This window comes from Callithrix jacchus, chromosome 11 (genome assembly GCF_049354715.1).
Source record: "Callithrix jacchus isolate 240 chromosome 11, calJac240_pri, whole genome shotgun sequence".
Classification (NCBI taxonomy): domain Eukaryota; kingdom Metazoa; phylum Chordata; class Mammalia; order Primates; family Cebidae; genus Callithrix; species Callithrix jacchus.
Genome location: NC_133512.1, coordinates 54536688 through 54553156, shown reverse-complemented (window position 1 = coordinate 54553156; position 16469 = coordinate 54536688). Strand labels below are relative to the sequence as shown.

At 38.6% G+C, this 16469-nt stretch overlaps 1 protein-coding gene across 36 annotated transcripts in view; it reads left to right on the top strand.

The window, feature by feature from the left end:
- Nucleotides 1–16469, top strand: part of PPP1R9A (protein phosphatase 1 regulatory subunit 9A) — a 370852-nt gene that overhangs the window by 198487 nt on the left and 155896 nt on the right. For all 36 annotated transcript variants that reach the window (XR_013523941.1, XM_035253851.3, XM_035253841.3 and 33 more), the window contains one exon: nucleotides 2999–3119. Coding sequence is in view for 35 of the 36 variants with exons in the window: in XM_035253851.3 (XP_035109742.3) it covers nucleotides 2999–3119 (121 nt within the window). In the remaining variant the exon portion in view is untranslated. The remainder of the gene's footprint in view (nucleotides 1–2998; nucleotides 3120–16469) is intronic.

Genomic DNA, 16469 nt, shown 5'->3' with positions numbered 1-16469 from the left:
GCATTCATCCTTCATCAGTATGAATAAAAATTCATTTTCTTAAGAAATCCTATGAATGTGATGAATGTGAATAAGAATCCAGCCATCCACTAATGTTATACACAGAAGAGAATTCCTGATGGGAGAGAAGGAAACCCTATGCATGTAACCAATGTGGGAGAGCTGTCAGCATATATCTAACCTTCATGAACACAAGAAGGCTTATTCTGGGGAGAAATTTTAAAACTATAATGAATGTATAAAAATCTTTAATTTTTAAAAAAATTTAAAAAAAAATTTTAAGATGGAGTCTTGCTTTTGTCACCCAGGCTCGAGTCCAGTGGCACGATTTTGGCTCACTGCAACCTCTGCATCTTGGGTTCAAGCGATTCTCCTGCTGCAGCCTCCTGAGTAGCTGGGATTACAAGTGCCCACCACTACGCCCAGCTTATTTTTGTATTTTTAGTATAGAAAGGGTTTCACCATGTTGGCCAGGCTGGTCTCGAACTCCTGACCTCAGGTGATCCACCTGCCTTGGCTCCCAAAGTGCTAGGATTACTTACATGAGCCACCGAGCTTAGCTGTAAAACTTTAACAAGATAAATTTTGTAGAAAAATTTTAAGAAGATAAATCCTCTTGATGAAATCAGTCTTTGTACTAGAGAAACAATTTGAATAAATAGGAGAAATCACATATAAACATTCTAAATATAATGAATGAGGAAAGTCTTCAGAGATTATTTATGTTAGTGAACATTTAAAGTTTTCACACTAAAGAGATACAGATGCCTAGAATCAGTGTGGAAGTGCCTTCAGCTGGGATTCACATAAGGCAGCTCATCCAGGGAAAACACTATAAAGATTCCTACAGCATACAACTGAGCAAACAAATCATACTTTTGCCAAATGACACCTTTAAAAAATATGTAGAATAAATATGTAAGATTGTCAGGTGTACTTGGAAATAATTCAGGCATAAGTTGGTGATAAGTAATAAGGTATGAGGTGAGCCTTCATCAAAAGAATACCATTTACAAGCATCCTGGTGGGTCATGGTAGATCATATCCATAATCACAGCTCTTTGGGAGACTGAGGCAGGAAATTGCTTGAGCCCAGGAGGTTAGAATGAGCCTGGGCAACGTGGTGAAACCCTGTCTCTACAAAAATACACAAAAAAATTAGCCAGATGTGGTGGCATGTGCCTATAGTCCCGGCACCTCGGAGGCTGAGATGGGAGGATCATCAGAGCCCAGGAGGTTGAGGCTGCTGTGAGCCCTGATGGCACCACTGCACTACAGCTTGGTCAATACAATGAAACTTTGTCTCAAAAAAAAAGAAAAAAAAACTTAAAGTAAAGGTTATTACTAAAAAGTCTTTTAAAAGTGACATTCTGTTAAGTATATGAACGAGTTTTTCTTTAATAATCCATCACTGTTGATTAGAGTATTTTTATGCTGCTAATAAACCATGATTCCAAAGACTTTGAGGCTATCAAAAAATAACTTTGAACTTTAACCAAAACATGTGACACACAAAATAGTGTATCTCTTATATATTCACAGAAAAGACAAGTGGAAATATGGATAAACACGTGATTTTTAACTGTTACACAGTATTGTTCATAGGACCGGTAAAATTGAAACAAAAGTGAGTGCCTGTGAATACAGAATGGTCAGATACATTATGAAGCCATCTCATCATGAAATATTTTGTAGTCATTAGAAATAATTTAGAGCTATGGACATTGAGGTCATTGATATCCATGACATGTCTTTTTTTTTTTTTTTTAGACAGGGTCTTGCTGTGTTGCCCTTGGTGGAGTGCAGTGGCATTATCTCAGCTCATTGCAACTTCTGCCTTCCAGGTTAAGGTGATCCTCCCACCTCAGCCCCCAAACACCTGGTGCTACAGGTGTGACCCACCATGCCTGGCTAAGTTTTCTATTTTTGGTAGAGATGGGGTTTCACCATTTTGCCCAGGCTGGTCTTGAACTCCTGGGCTCAAGAGATTCTCCCACCTCAGCCTCTCAAAGTGATGAGATTACAGACAGGAGCCACTGTGACCAGACGCTTCATTGGTTTTTAAAAAGTAAGCTGTAAAAAGTAGTAGTTATAATCTCATTTTTATAAGCAAATAAGAAGGAAAAAACAAGCTATACATACATATATATACATTCATATATGTCTAAGTATATGTATGTATATACAATAGTTGTTGACGGGTATATATTCTTGGGTATAGAAGCACAGAGGAAAGTACTCAAATACATACACTATCTTTTTTTTTTTTTTGAGACGGAGTCTCACTCTGTCTCCCAGGCTGGAGTGCAATGGCAGGATCTTGGCTCACTGCAACCTCTGCCTCCCGGGTTCAAACGATTCTCCTGCCTCAGCCTCCCGAGTAGCTGGGACTACAGGCTGCTGCCACTAATGCCCGGCTAATTTTTTGTGTTTTTAGTAGAAACAGTTTTACCATGTTGTCCAGGCTGGCCTCGAACTCCTGACCTCAAGAGATCCACCTTCCTCAGCATCCCAAAGTTCTGGGATTACAGGCATGAGCCACTGCACCTGGCCACACGTGCTATCTTATTAACATGAATAAACAAGTAAAAAGGAAAACACCATATAAATAAAGGAGAAATTCCAGATATGTTATGATCACATTTATTTAAAATTGTATATTTGAACATGTGTACTCTCATGCCTAAAATAATTCATTGCATTATTTAGAAAATCTAGGTTTTAAGGCAGAGGAATTACTCAATAAACAAGTTATTACCTTTTCTTGAGAGCACAATGAATTACCAAGAGTAGTAGTAAAATGATGCTAAATGCATGAGCCTTTTGGAGGATCTCATTAGATACCCTAGCTGAAAAAAGAATTCTGCTAAGGCAAGCATGTTATTGCCCTATCCATAAAGAAGAATAAAATTAGAAACAGCAAATAGCTCTCACCAGCTAATTGCAGACTAGTGTAAAACTTAGGTTGTTTCACCTCCTTTTTTTTTCTTTTTAATAGATGAGGATGGTCTTGGTATAAGTATTATTGGAATGGGTGTTGGAGCAGATGCTGGACTTGAAAAGTTGGGAATATTCGTCAAGACAGTAACAGAAGGTGGTGCTGCTCAACGTGATGGCAGGTAAATTAAGGACTGTGTTAACTTACAATCTTAGGGAACTTTTCTGGAAGTTTCTCTCAGTGGTAGCTTTTTGCTTTTATTTGTTGTTTATTTATGACAGAATTTCAGGTTTCTCAGATGTGAAAAATCTTGAAACATTTGAATTATTTTCTGATATGCAGGCAAAATATCTGCTTTCTTTAATATATATTAGGTAAATGAGTGGGTTGATCTATCAGTCTATACCTGTCTTTATTCATCTATCTGGTGGGAAGTGGGCAGAAACATGGGTGTATATAGTTGAGAATATGTGCTGTGGAGGTCAGCACGTAGTTTCACTTCAGAAATATTGAAAGAAATGATAATAGTTTTGGCATCTTAAAAAATGACACAGATGGATGGTAAGTTAGGGACTCTAGTTCTGCATTGATGGTAATTCTGAAGGTCAGTGTTTCTCCAAATATATTTATCTGAAAACACAGGTTCTTGGGTGCACCTAAACCTGTAGAATTAAAATCTCTAGTAGAGGAGTCTGGCTGTCTGCACCTTGGATAATTCTAGTACACAGCAGAGCATCCAGATAATCACTGTTTTGTCTTAGCTTTCATAATCTCAAGCTATATACATACATCTATGTATGTATGTATGTATGTATGTATGTATGTATGTATGTATGTATATGGATGTCTTAGGTCAAGATTTTGATTAATCCTCATACTTGGCTCTGATATATCAGGTTGGGGCTAGAAGCAGAAGGTGGTGTCTTAGTTTGTTTTGTGCTGCTATGGCAGAATACCTGAGACTGGGTAATTTATAATGAACAGAAATTTATATGGCTCATGGTTCTAGAGGCTGGGAAGTCCAAGATTAAGGGGCCACATGTGGTGAGGACCCTCCAGTTAAGACATCCCACGGCAAAGCGAAGGGAGAGAGAGTGAGAAGGGGCCAAATTTGCTTTTATAACAAACTCACTCTCAAAAAAATAAATTCACTTTCACAATAATGACATTAATCTATTTGTGAGGGCAGTGCCCTGTGACCTAATCACCTTTTAAAGGTCCCACCTCTCAACGCTATTGCATTAAAGATTGTTTTGAACACATAATATTCAAACCATCGCAGTTGGCAATGTAATAAAAGTAGACCCAAATATATGACTGCTAAATTCAAAGAAATATTATCTTGTTTTATGTACATTTCATGAATAGCTTTAAATTTTTTAATGATTAGGTATGTATCATTTGATTGTCTTATCAGGAAATAATAAAGCATGTTAGAAAGAATTTGTGCATCTGTGAGGAGACCCAGAACAGCATTTTTTTTTTTTTGAGATGGCGTCTCATTGTGTTGCCTAAGTTGGAATGTGGTGGCGTGATCTCTGCCTCCCAGGTTCAAGTGACTCTCTTCCCTCAGCCTCCTGCGTAGGGACTACAGGTGTGCACCACCACACCCAGCTAATTTTTGTATTTTTAGTGGAAACAGGGTTGCACCTTGTTGGTTAAGCTGACCTTGAACTCCTGACCTCAAGTGACCTGCCTGCCTTGGCCTCCCAGAGTACTAGGATTATAGATGTGAGCCATTGCGCCTGGCCCATTGTTTCTGTTTTGCCCATTGTTTTTGTTTTAATCCTAAAAATGCATATTGATACCCACAGATAGTTCTCAATGAGAGCTAAATTGATTCATGTAAACAGAAAACCACACTTTCTTTTATCTTCTTTTCCATGAAGTTAGGGATAACATCTTAGTTAGTAGCCTTGTTTGTATTCCTATAGCACTTAGTATAATGCCTTGCACAGAGAAGATTTGAAATAAATCTTTTGAGTGAACATTCAGCTGATTACAATTAAAACAAAGAATTTGGAATATGAATATATTGTGTCTTAAAGTACTCTTATTAACAGTCTTCTTCCTTTTAAGACTAGTTAAGGAAATAACCTCTTTGCCCCTTTAATAAATTATATATAATGGTAGTAGTATTTCCCTTTATTAATTTACTACCTTTCTTCCAAGAGAACTAAAAGTTCTTTGTAAAATATACCTCATTTCTTATAAGTTTGATGAAAAATTTTAAGATAATGGGAAATAATGCTACAGTTAGTATTCGAACATGCTTAATTATTATGAACCATCTCTCTTAAGTGAATTGACCAGAAAGCCAAATCAAAGTACAGCTTGGTTAAAAGAACAAAAAGTCAGAAATTTACATTCATACCCAGGTAACAGGTGTCCTGAAGGAAAAAAAAAGCAAATTTTACGTTCAGTAGTTAACCAGTTTCTGTTGTTCTAAACATAGACATATTTATTTTTCCCTCAATCATTTTAAAATTAGGTTTGTTTTCTATTAACCTATTTACTAATTATTTTTTCTTCTATAAGTTTTATTATTTATAGTTACATTAGGACTCTGCTTTACCAGTCCCAGTGTACATTTCCTCAGTCCTTTTAAATGAGCATTTTCCTAGTATACTAATCCTGTTGTTGTTATAATAGGTGCTTAATAAATGCCTCAGTGACTATATTAAGACAGGCAACTTGGGCCAGGCGCCGTGGCTCATGCTTGTAACCCCAGCACTTTGGGGGGCTGAAGCAGGTAGATCACCTGAGGTCAGGAGTTTGAAGCAAACCTGGCCAACATGGTGAAACCCCGTCTCTACTAAAAATACAAAAATTGGGGGCGGGGGTGGGTGGGTAGTGAGCGCCTATAATACCAGCTACCCAGGAGACTGAGGCAGGAGAATTGGTTGAACCTGGGAGGTAGAGGTAGAGGTGGTGGTGAGCTGAGATTTTTGCCATTGCACTTCAGCCTTGGGGACAGAGTGAGACACTCAGTCTGAAAAAAAAAAAAAAATGAAAGGCAACTTGATGTGATGTAATGGACAGAATCTTTAAGATAGTGTAACCAGATGCCTTAATTCCATTCCCTCTACTTATCATCTGGGGATATTGAACAAATTACTTAGTTTTTATGTTATCTACATTGCAGGATTGTGATAAGCATTAACTAAGTTTGTATGAAGAAGCATTAACTAAGTTTGTGTGAATTAACCTTCCACAGTGCTAGTTGTATATATGAAACTGTTTTTGAACCAAGTAAGAATAAGCTTGAAGCTTAATAAAAAAAATAATAGGCCCATGCACAGTGGCTCACGCCTGTAATCCCACCACTTTAGGATGCCAAGGTGGGCAGATTACCTGAAGTCAGGAGTTTGAGACAAATCTGGCTAACATGGTGAAACTCCATTTCTACTTAAATTACAAAAATTAGCCAGGCATGGTGACACAACTCTCAAGTAGCCTGTAATTCCAGCTAGTTAGGAGGCTGAGGCAGGAGAACTGCTTGAGCCTGGGAGATGGAGGTTGAACTGAGCCAAGTTTGTGCTACTGTACTTCAGCCTGGCCAACAGAGCACGACTCTGTCTTAAAAAAAAAATTATTATGGAAAGAGCCTCATGGAAAACTATTAAATGTATACAATATAAGTACAGAATCAAAATTTTAGAGGTCAGAGAAACTTTAGACTTTTCATAATCAATACATTTTGTTGTATATTAATAAGAAAATTGAGGGTGGTTGTATATGTGCATATGTGTGTGGGTATGAGAAAATGAGAACATAAAATGATTATACTTACAACAGATTCGTATCTTTTAAATTATTGTTTCCACCACTACTGGTGTGTTGATTTGCAGTGTTTACTGTTTATTGATGTTTGCTATTTAAAAGGTATCAACATAGAAAAGTTATGCAAAGAGCAGTTCCTCTAGTCAGTAATAATTTTTAAGTTGTGTATAATTATTGACATAGAGTGCCATTCAGGACATAGGCATTGTCAAAGACATCATGACTAATGTACCAAAACCAATGCCAACCAAAGCCAAAATAGACAAATGGGATCTAATTAAACTAAAGAGCTTCTGCATAGCAAAAGAAACTATGATCAGAATGAACAGGCAACCTACAGAATGGGAGAAAATTTTTTCAATTTATCCATCTGACAAAGGGCTAATATCCGGAATCTACAAAGAACTTAAATTTACAAGAAAAAAAACAATCCCAAATAACAGTGGGCAAAGGATATGAACAGACATTTCTCAAAAGAAGACATTTATGCAGCCAAGAAACATATGAAAAAAAGCTCATTGTCACCGGTCATTAGAGAAATGCAAATCAAAACCACATTGAGATATCATCTCACACCAGTTAGAATCGGTGATCATTAAAAAGTCAGGAAACAACAGATGCTGGAGAGGATGTGGAGAAATAGGAACACTTTTACACTGTTGGTGGGAGTGTGAATTAGTTCAATCATTGTGGAAGACAGTGTGGCAATTCCTTAATGATCTAGAACTAGAAATACCATTTGACCCACAAATCCCATTACTGGGTATATACCCAAAGGATTATAAATCATTCTACTATAAAGACACATGCACATGTATGTTTATTGTGGCACTGTTCACAATAAAAAAGACTTGGAATCCACCCAAATGCCCATCAATGAAAGACTGGATAAAGAAAATGTGGCACATATATACCATGGAATACTAAGCAGCCATAAAAAAGAATGAGTTCATGTTCTTTGCAGGGACATGGATGAAGCTAGAAACCATCATTCTCAGCAAACTAACACAGGAACAGAAAACCAAATAATGCATGTTCTCACTCATAAGTGGGAGCTGAAGAATGAGAACACATGGACACAGGGAAGGGAATGTCACACACGGGCCTGCCGGGGGTGGGGAAGCTAGAGGAGAAATACCTAATGTGAATGTTGGGTTGATGGGTGCAGCAAACCTCTATGGCACATGTATACCTATGTTACCTGTGCATTCTGCACATGTACCCCAGAACTTAAAGTATATTCACATAAAAAAATTAAACATTACATTAAAGATTTACAAAATACTATGATTAATGTGAGGCCATTCTTATGTAGGTATGTATTCTGTTTCTTCTTTTCTCTCTCTGTGATCCTTTTCTCTCTCACTCATCTCTTAAAAAGCCTAAAATTAATATATACTAAAGTGTTGAGTGGCTCTAGTGTATGGGTTTTTAAAAACAAAATTTTTGGCTGATCTAGAATATCTAATTTTGTAGAGAATATATAAAACTTGTGTATAGTTTCTCAAAACTAAAAATAAGATTTTCACCCCAAGGAAATTACTCATTTATTGACAGAATTAAAGTTCTGGGTTAGATATTCTCTAAGGTGATTCCTGTTAGCCTTGAAAGCATAAAATTCTGTATTGTTGTGTTCTAGCTTACTTTAGATTCTTAATAATGCTTTCTATTTAAGAAAATTTATTTCAATTTAATCTCAGATTTAGTTCTACTTCCTTCGAGGAATGTTAAATAAGCAGACATGTATATATAGAAAGTGTTCTTTCTCCTCCTCCATCCTTCTTTTCCCCCAAGAAGCCTTTTCATTGTGATTGTTTGTATCTCTGCTTAAATGGCTTATAAACTGTCACCACATTTTGAGTACTTTAAAAAATTTGCCTTAGGTATTTATTTTCCTTAGTTTATCTAGTATAGTTAAAAAGTTTTGACTCTTCCTTATTTTGGTATTATCTCCTACATTCGAAATTTTCTTTTCTCAAGCTTTTCACTGTGTACTTTCTCCTATGATGCCTTAAAGATAGTGGTTGCTCAATAAATATTTGTTGAATGAGTGAATCCTTGTGCTTTAAACACTTTTTATTTTTTTATTTTTAGAGGTGAGGTCTCACTACGTTGCCCAGGCTGACCTCAAACTCCTGGGCTCAAGTGAACTTCCCGCCTCAGCCTCCCAAGTAACTGGGACTATAGGCAAGTACCAGCATGCCGGGCTTTTAATCACTTTTGAAACATTTACTTAGGCTTATCATTTTTCTCTGTTTTGTTTTTGTGCTACCCTGCTCTACAGCAGCTTATAATTTAGCTGAATGACATGACAGCCGTTTCTATTTTCTCTTTCATTTCTAAATTTTTAGTAAATTTATTGACTATTAGTTTTTGTTGTCATAAATGTAATTTTTGAGATTGCACACAGGACACTTTCACACACTAATGATTTTCCAGTCCTCATTCATGATTCTATAAAGCAAAATTAGTTTCATAAAAACAATTCAGAATGCTGAATTGTAGAGTAAATCACATGGTTGGTAATTGACAAAGGATGTTAATAATGCTGTGCTAAATTAGAGGCAAATTAAAAATGCATTTTGGATCCACTTTGTTTTGGGGTCCTGTTTTTGTTTCTCAAGCTTTTGCTCATCATGATTTTCAATCACTGTCCTTTTTAGTTTTATTGGAAGAGATACCAAATATGAAATTCGGTTCTCTGTAATTTATCCTCATTCAACTATTGGCTTTTAAAAGATTTTTTTTCCCATCTTTTGGGTAGTACCCAAATACAATAACCATATACAATAGATAAAGGGTCCTGTTCTTTTGCTTATCCTGCAGAAAATTCACCTCTTCTTAGAACTCATCTGTGCCTGAAGTACTCTCCAGCCTAAGAGAACCCTGGATGGAAACTTGTTTTAATTGAGTCTGTCATGGTCCCCTAGACGATGATTTTCTCTCTGTGCACACACTCTTGTGTTACTCTTCTAATAAAATATTTTGCTTATTTGCTTCTTGGATTTGGGCTATTACTGCTTTGATATGTATTTTCACATACACTTAAAACTTCAGTATTTAGCATTTTGAGGAAGATCTCTGTTGACCAAAGTTAATTCATATTGCTCCACTTTTTTGTCAACAAGGCTCTGTGAGGTACGGTTATTTTTCTCTCTCTCCCAGAAACATTGTGTCAATAAATAACTATCCAGTAACATTAAACAAATCCTAGAATAATCCAATTTATATATTTTAATTAGCCTTTCCCTATTCATTATGGTTTTCAGATTAAGAATTGCAGGATTTCAGCAATATTGTAGTGAGACTGAGGAGCAGTGGTGGTGTGCACTTTGGTTAATGGTAAGCACATGGAAACTACTGAGGAACTGGCCAGGATGAGATGGTTTTTACAAACTAGCCAGGTATGTCCCCATAAATGCCATTCCAGTAAACACTATTTCCAGGGGAAATAGGCTATTTCCTCTGCTACCCTGGAAAATTTTTGAAAAGTTTAGATAATCCGTAGAACTCGTTATTCTTTGTACTCTGGGATGGTCTGATACAGAGCTTTGTCCATGAAGTCTTTTGTTTTTAACCACTGAGAGTCTTCCTGTTGTCTTTCCTGTGCTTTTTATTACAGCTAAGAGATTATCAGTGTTACTGTTCTGTGAAGTTGCATTTAAAAGTTATCTTCTCATGAGATATAAGATGCAAGCAAAGTGGGCATCAGACACCAGAAAGTTTTTCCTATCACAGTAACCATTTTGGTATTTAATACTCTGCTGGCTCATGTTATAGTGAGTTGTAGGAGCAGTCTATAGTTGGAATAAACCTGAACCCATGCCTTTTTAATCTGTTGTTCCCCCTTTTTCCCATCCAATCCTCTTTTCCTTTCCTTCCTTTTCTCCTCATTTTTAGTTTCTTGAAATTGTTTCCACCTTAATCATCACAGTTTACCTCCATAGAAAGGTAAATTGAATTGACAGAGTTTTGCTTTTGTTGCCCAGACTGGAGTGCAATGGTGCAATCTTGGGTTTCTGCAACCTCCACTTCCCGAGTTCAAGTGATTCTCCTGCTTCAGCCTCCCAAGTAGCTGGGATTACAGGCATGCACCATCAGGCCTGGCTAATTTTTATATTTTTAGTTGAGATGGGATTTCACCATGTTGGTCAGGCTGGTCTCGAACTCCTGAACTCAAGTGATTCACCTGTTTCAGCCTCCCAAAGTGCTGGGATTAGAGGCATGAGCCACTGCACCTGACCTTTTGTTGCAATTTCTTTTGAGGACTTAGTCGTAAATTATTTCCCAAGGCCAGTGTCCTGAATGGCATTTCCTAGGTTTTCTTCTAAGATTCTTATAGTTTGAGGTCTTAGGTTTAAATCTTTAATCCATCTGGAGTTAATTTTTATATACAGTGAAAGCTGGGCATTCAGTTTTATTCTTTTGAGCACTACTAGTCAGCTATCCCCACACCATTTATTGCACAGGGAGTCCTTTCTCCATTGCTTATTTTTGTCAGTTTTGTCAAAGATTAGATGTCTGTAGGTGATACGGTTTGGCTATCACCCCACCAAATCTTATCTTGATTTGTAACTCCCACAATTCTCACTTGTGGGAGAAACCCGGTGAGAGGTGATTGAATTTGGAAGTGGGTCATTCCTACACTGTTCTTGTGATAGTGAATGAGTCTCATGAGATTGGTTGATTTTAAAAAGGAGAGAGTCTCCACACAAGCTCTTCACTTGTCTCCCACCATGTGATACATGTCATTCACCTTCTACCATGAATGTGAGACCTCCCCACCCACATGGAACTATAAGTCTAATAACCCGTTTTCCTATACAGATTACCCAGTCTCAGGTATGTCTTTATCAGCAGTGTAAAAACAGATTAACACAGTAAATTGGTACCAGTAAAGTGGATATTACTGAAAAGACACCTGAAAATGTGGATGCAACTTTGAAACTGAATAACAGGCAGAGGTTGGAACAGTTTGGAGGGCTCAGAAAAAAGACAGGAAAATGTGGGAAAGTTTGGAACTTTCTAGAGACTTGTTGAATGCCTTTGACCAAAATGCTGATAGTGATATGAACAATAAGGTCCAGGCTGCGGTGTTCTCAGGTGGAGATGAGGATCTTGTTGGAAACTGGAGCAAAAGTGACTCTTGTTGTTTTAGCAAAGAGTGTGGCATAATTTTGACCCTGCCCTAGAGATTTGTGGAACTTTGAACTTGATAGAGATGATTTAGGGTATCTGGCAGAAGAAATTTCTAAGAAGCAAAGCATTCAAGAGGTCACTTGTGTGCTATCAAAGACATTCAGTTTCAAAGGGAAACAGCATTAAAGTTTGGAAAATTTGCAACCTGTCAATATGATAGAAAAGAAAGTTCCATTTCCTGAGGTGAAATTTAAGTCACCTGCAGAAATTTGCCTAAGAACAAGGAGCCAAATGTTAATACCCAAGACTAAGCAGAAAAGGTCTCACAGCATATCAGAGGTCTTCAAGGCAGCCCCTCCTATCACAGGCTGGGAGGCCTAGGGGGAAAAAGTAGTTTCATGGGCTGGGCCCAGGGTCCCCATGCTGCTTGTACCCATGGGACTTGGTGTCCTGTTTCCCAACCTTTCCAGCCATGGCTGAAAGGGGCCAAAATGGAGCTTGGACTGTGGCTTCAGAGGGTGCAAGCCCCAAGCCTAGGTAGCCTCCACATGGTGTTGAGACAGTGAGTGCACACAAGTCAAGAACTGGGGTTTGAGAACCTTTACCTGGATTTCAGTGGATGTATGGAAATGCCCGGATGCCCAGGCAGAAGTTTGCTGCAGGGGCAGGGCTCTCATGGAGAACCTCTGATAGAGCAGTATGGAAGGGAAATGTGGTGTTGGAGCCTCCACACAAAATTTCTACTGAGGCACTGCCTAGTGGAGCTATGAGAAGAGGGCCACCATCCTTCAGACCCCAGACAGGTGCATCCACTGACAGCTTGCACTCTGTGCCTGGAAAAGCTGCAGACACTTAACATCAGCCCATGAAAGTAGCTGGGGGGAGGGGGAGGCTGTACCCTACAGAGCCACAGGAGCAGAGCTTCCCAAGACCATGGGAACCCGCCTCTTGCATCACATGACCTGAATGTGAGACATGGAGATCATTTTAGAGCTTTAAGATTTGACTATTCTGATGGATTTCAGTCTTGTATGGGGCCTGTGGCACCTTTATTTTGGCTAATTTCTTCCATTTAGAATGGCTGTATTTAACTGATGTCTGTACCCTCATTGTACCTAGGAAGTAACTAACTTGCTTAGGATTTTGCAGGTTCATAGGCGGAAGGGACGTGCCTTGTCTCAGATGAGATATTAGACTGTGGACTTTTGAGTTAATGCTGAAATGAGTTAAGCCTTTGGGGGACTGTCTGGAAGGTGTAATTGGTTTTGAAATGTCAGGATATGTGATTTGGGAGGAGCTGGTCATAATGATATAGTTTGGTTGTGTCCCCACCCAAATCTCATCTTGAATTATAACTCCCACAATTCCCACATGTTATGGGAGGAACCTGCTAGGAGGTGGCTGAATTATGGTGGTAGATCTTTCCTGCACTGTTCTCGTGATAGTGAATGAGTCTTATGAGATCTGATGGTTTTAAAAGGGGGAGTCTCCCTGCAGAAGTTCTACTCTTGGTTACTGCCATGTGAGATGTACCTTTCACTTTCTGCCATGATTGTGAGGCCTCCCCAGCCATGTGGAACTGTAAGTCCAATAAACCTTTTTCCTGTAAATATTACCCAATCTTGTCTTTATCAGCAGCATGAAAACAGAATGATATAGTAGGTATGGGTATTGTATCTGGGTTCTATATTCTGTTTCAGTGGTTTATATGTCTGTGTTTTTACAAGTACTGTGCTTTTTTAGTTACTGTAGAATTAGAGTACAGTTTGAAGTTGGGTCGTGTGATGCCTCCTGCTTTGTTCTTTTTACTTAGGTTTGTTTTGGCTATTTCAGTGCTCTCTTTAGGTTCTATATGAATTTTATTTTAACTTATTTTTTTCTTGTCTTTCAGGAGGTATGTGCTGGAATCTATCTGAATTTTAGAATTTTTTTCTAGTTCTATGAAAAATGACAGTGGTAGTTTGGTGGGAATAGTGTCAAATCTGTAGATTGCTTTGGGCAGTATGGCCATTTTACTGATACTGATTCTTTTAATCCATGAGCATGGAATGTTTTTCCCTTTGTTTTTGTCCTCTGTGATTTCTTTTAGTAGTGTTTTATAGTTCTCCTTATAGAGATCTTTCACTTTCATGGTTAGATGTATTCCTAGGTGTGTGTGTGTGTGTGTGTGTGTGTGTGTGTGTGTGTGTGTTATTGTAAATGGGATTTTGTTCTTGATTTGGCTCTCAGCATGAATGGTATTGGTGTATAAAAATGCTATTGATTTTTGTGCATTGATTTTGTCTCCTGAAACTTTATTGAAGTTGCTTATCAGTTTCAGAAGTCTTTTGGTGGAGTCGTTAGGGCTTTCTGGGTATAGAATTATATTGTCCATGAAGATAGTTTGACTTCTTCTTTTCTTATATAGATGTCTTTTATTTCTTCCTCTTACCTGATTGCTCTGGCTAGAACTTCCAGTACTATGTTGAATAGAAGTAATGAGAGTGGACATCCTTATCTTGTTCCAGTTTCCAAGAAATGCTGCTAATTTTTGCTCATTCTGCTTAATGTTGACTGTGATTTTGTCATAGATTGCTCTTACTATTTTGAGGTATGTTTCTTTAGTGCTTAGTAGCTTGAGGGTTTTTATCATAAAGAGATACTAGATTTTATCTAAAACTTTTTCCCTGTCTGAGAAGATCATAAGGTTTTTGTTTTTAATTCTGTTTATGTGGTGAATCACATTTATTGATTTGCATATGTTGAACCAACTGTTGTGGCTTTTGTAGTTTAGTGGTGGGTGAGAATCATACCCAGCAGCTTTTTCTCCCCATGGTTTGGGAAGCAGAAAGGAGGATTACAGTGTTACATGACCCCTTCTGTGCCACTTTGCCAGCTGGAATCTCTGCGGCTGCTGCCTCTTTGCTTGGGCTTTCAGGGCTCACACTGCTGACCCACCCAGCCTGGCAGGCTGCACTTGGCTTCCGCCCTGGTCTGGATGCTGCACCCACCACAGGATCCTCACTAAGCCTGCAGCTGGGCCAGGTGTGCAGTGACCTGCTTCACCTTGGGTGCTGGTATCTAGACAAGGGGAATGTGGTGACACCTGAAAACTCAGAGATGCCAGCAACCGTTGAGCCCCAAGTGGTGTTACAGCTCTTGCCCAGGGAGTCCCAAGGTCTGAAATCCCAGAGAAATATAACTTGTTCATGTTACAGCTCATTTGTTCCAGCTGCCTGCAGTTGTGAATTCTGGGTTCTTGTGCCATGACCAAGAGGAATTAGGTATGCAGACACCAGAAGTGAGTAGGGCAGAGAAGAATTATGTTGAGCAGCAGAAGGAGAGCTCTCAGCAGAGAAGGGACCCAAGAGCAGGTAGCCCTCTGTGAGGCTGAGTCTGGAGTTTTTATGGACTTATAATAGGAGAGTGCATGCCGATTGGTCCATGAGCATGCCTGGAAAAAGCACCATTCAATTGACTAAAAGGCATCGAGGAAGTTCTCACTCTAGCCATGGACTGTACCCAGAGCTGGCAGCTCAGTTTCAGGCTTTAAACTGTCTTTGGCTTGTAGGTCAGGTTTCATCAGGGACCTGTCTCTGTCTCTGCCTAGGAATTTGTCTGCCTCTTGCTGCTATCACTCACAGCAAATAAGTAGCAGAGCCTGCCTGTATACCTAGGATATCTGACTCCAGTGCTTGTACTTAAATAATATATTATTTTATATCATGTCATTAAATACTTTTCATAATAGACTTTAAGGATATATTATGCTGAGATAATATATGTATATATACACATACATACATATATACATATACCATTTGCGTGTTGTTTTACTAGTATGCCGTTTCAAGGTATTGGTGAGGTAAGCATTTTTTATAAAAATTTTTGTGCATCATTCTTTGAAATGAATTCCTAAGACCAGAAGACCATGTCTAGGTGTATTATATTTTATTTGATTTCATTATTTATTTTTATTCTTATTTTTTTGAGACAGACTTTTGCTCTGTCACCCAAGCTGGAGTGCAGTGGTGGAATCTTGGCTCACTGCAACCTCTACCTCCTGGATTCAAGTGACTCTCCTGCCTTAGCATCCCAAGTAGCTGGGACCCCATGTGTGTGCCACCATGTCTGGCTGATTTTTGTATTTTTGGTAGACGGAGGTTTCCACCATATTGCCTAGGCTGGTCTTGAACTCCTGACCTCAAGCCATTTGCCTGCCTCAGCCTCTCAAAGTTTTGGCATTACAGGCATGAGTCACCATGCCCGGCCCTAGGTGCATTACATTTTAAATGCTTTGAAAACACTTATGTTTATTGCAGTACTATTTACAATAGCAAAGACTTGGAACCAACCCAAATGCCTATTAATGATAGACTGGATAAAGAAAATATGGCATATATATACCGTGGAATACTATGCAGCCATAAAAAGAATGAGTTCATATCCTTTGCAGGGACATGAATGAAGCTAGAAGCGATTGTTTTCAGCAAACTAACACGGGAACAGAAAACCAAACACCCTATGTTCTCACTCATAAGTGGGAGTTGAACAATGAGAACACATGGACACAGGGAGGGGAACATCACACACCAGGACCTGCCAGAGGGTAGGGGGTTAGGGGAGGAAG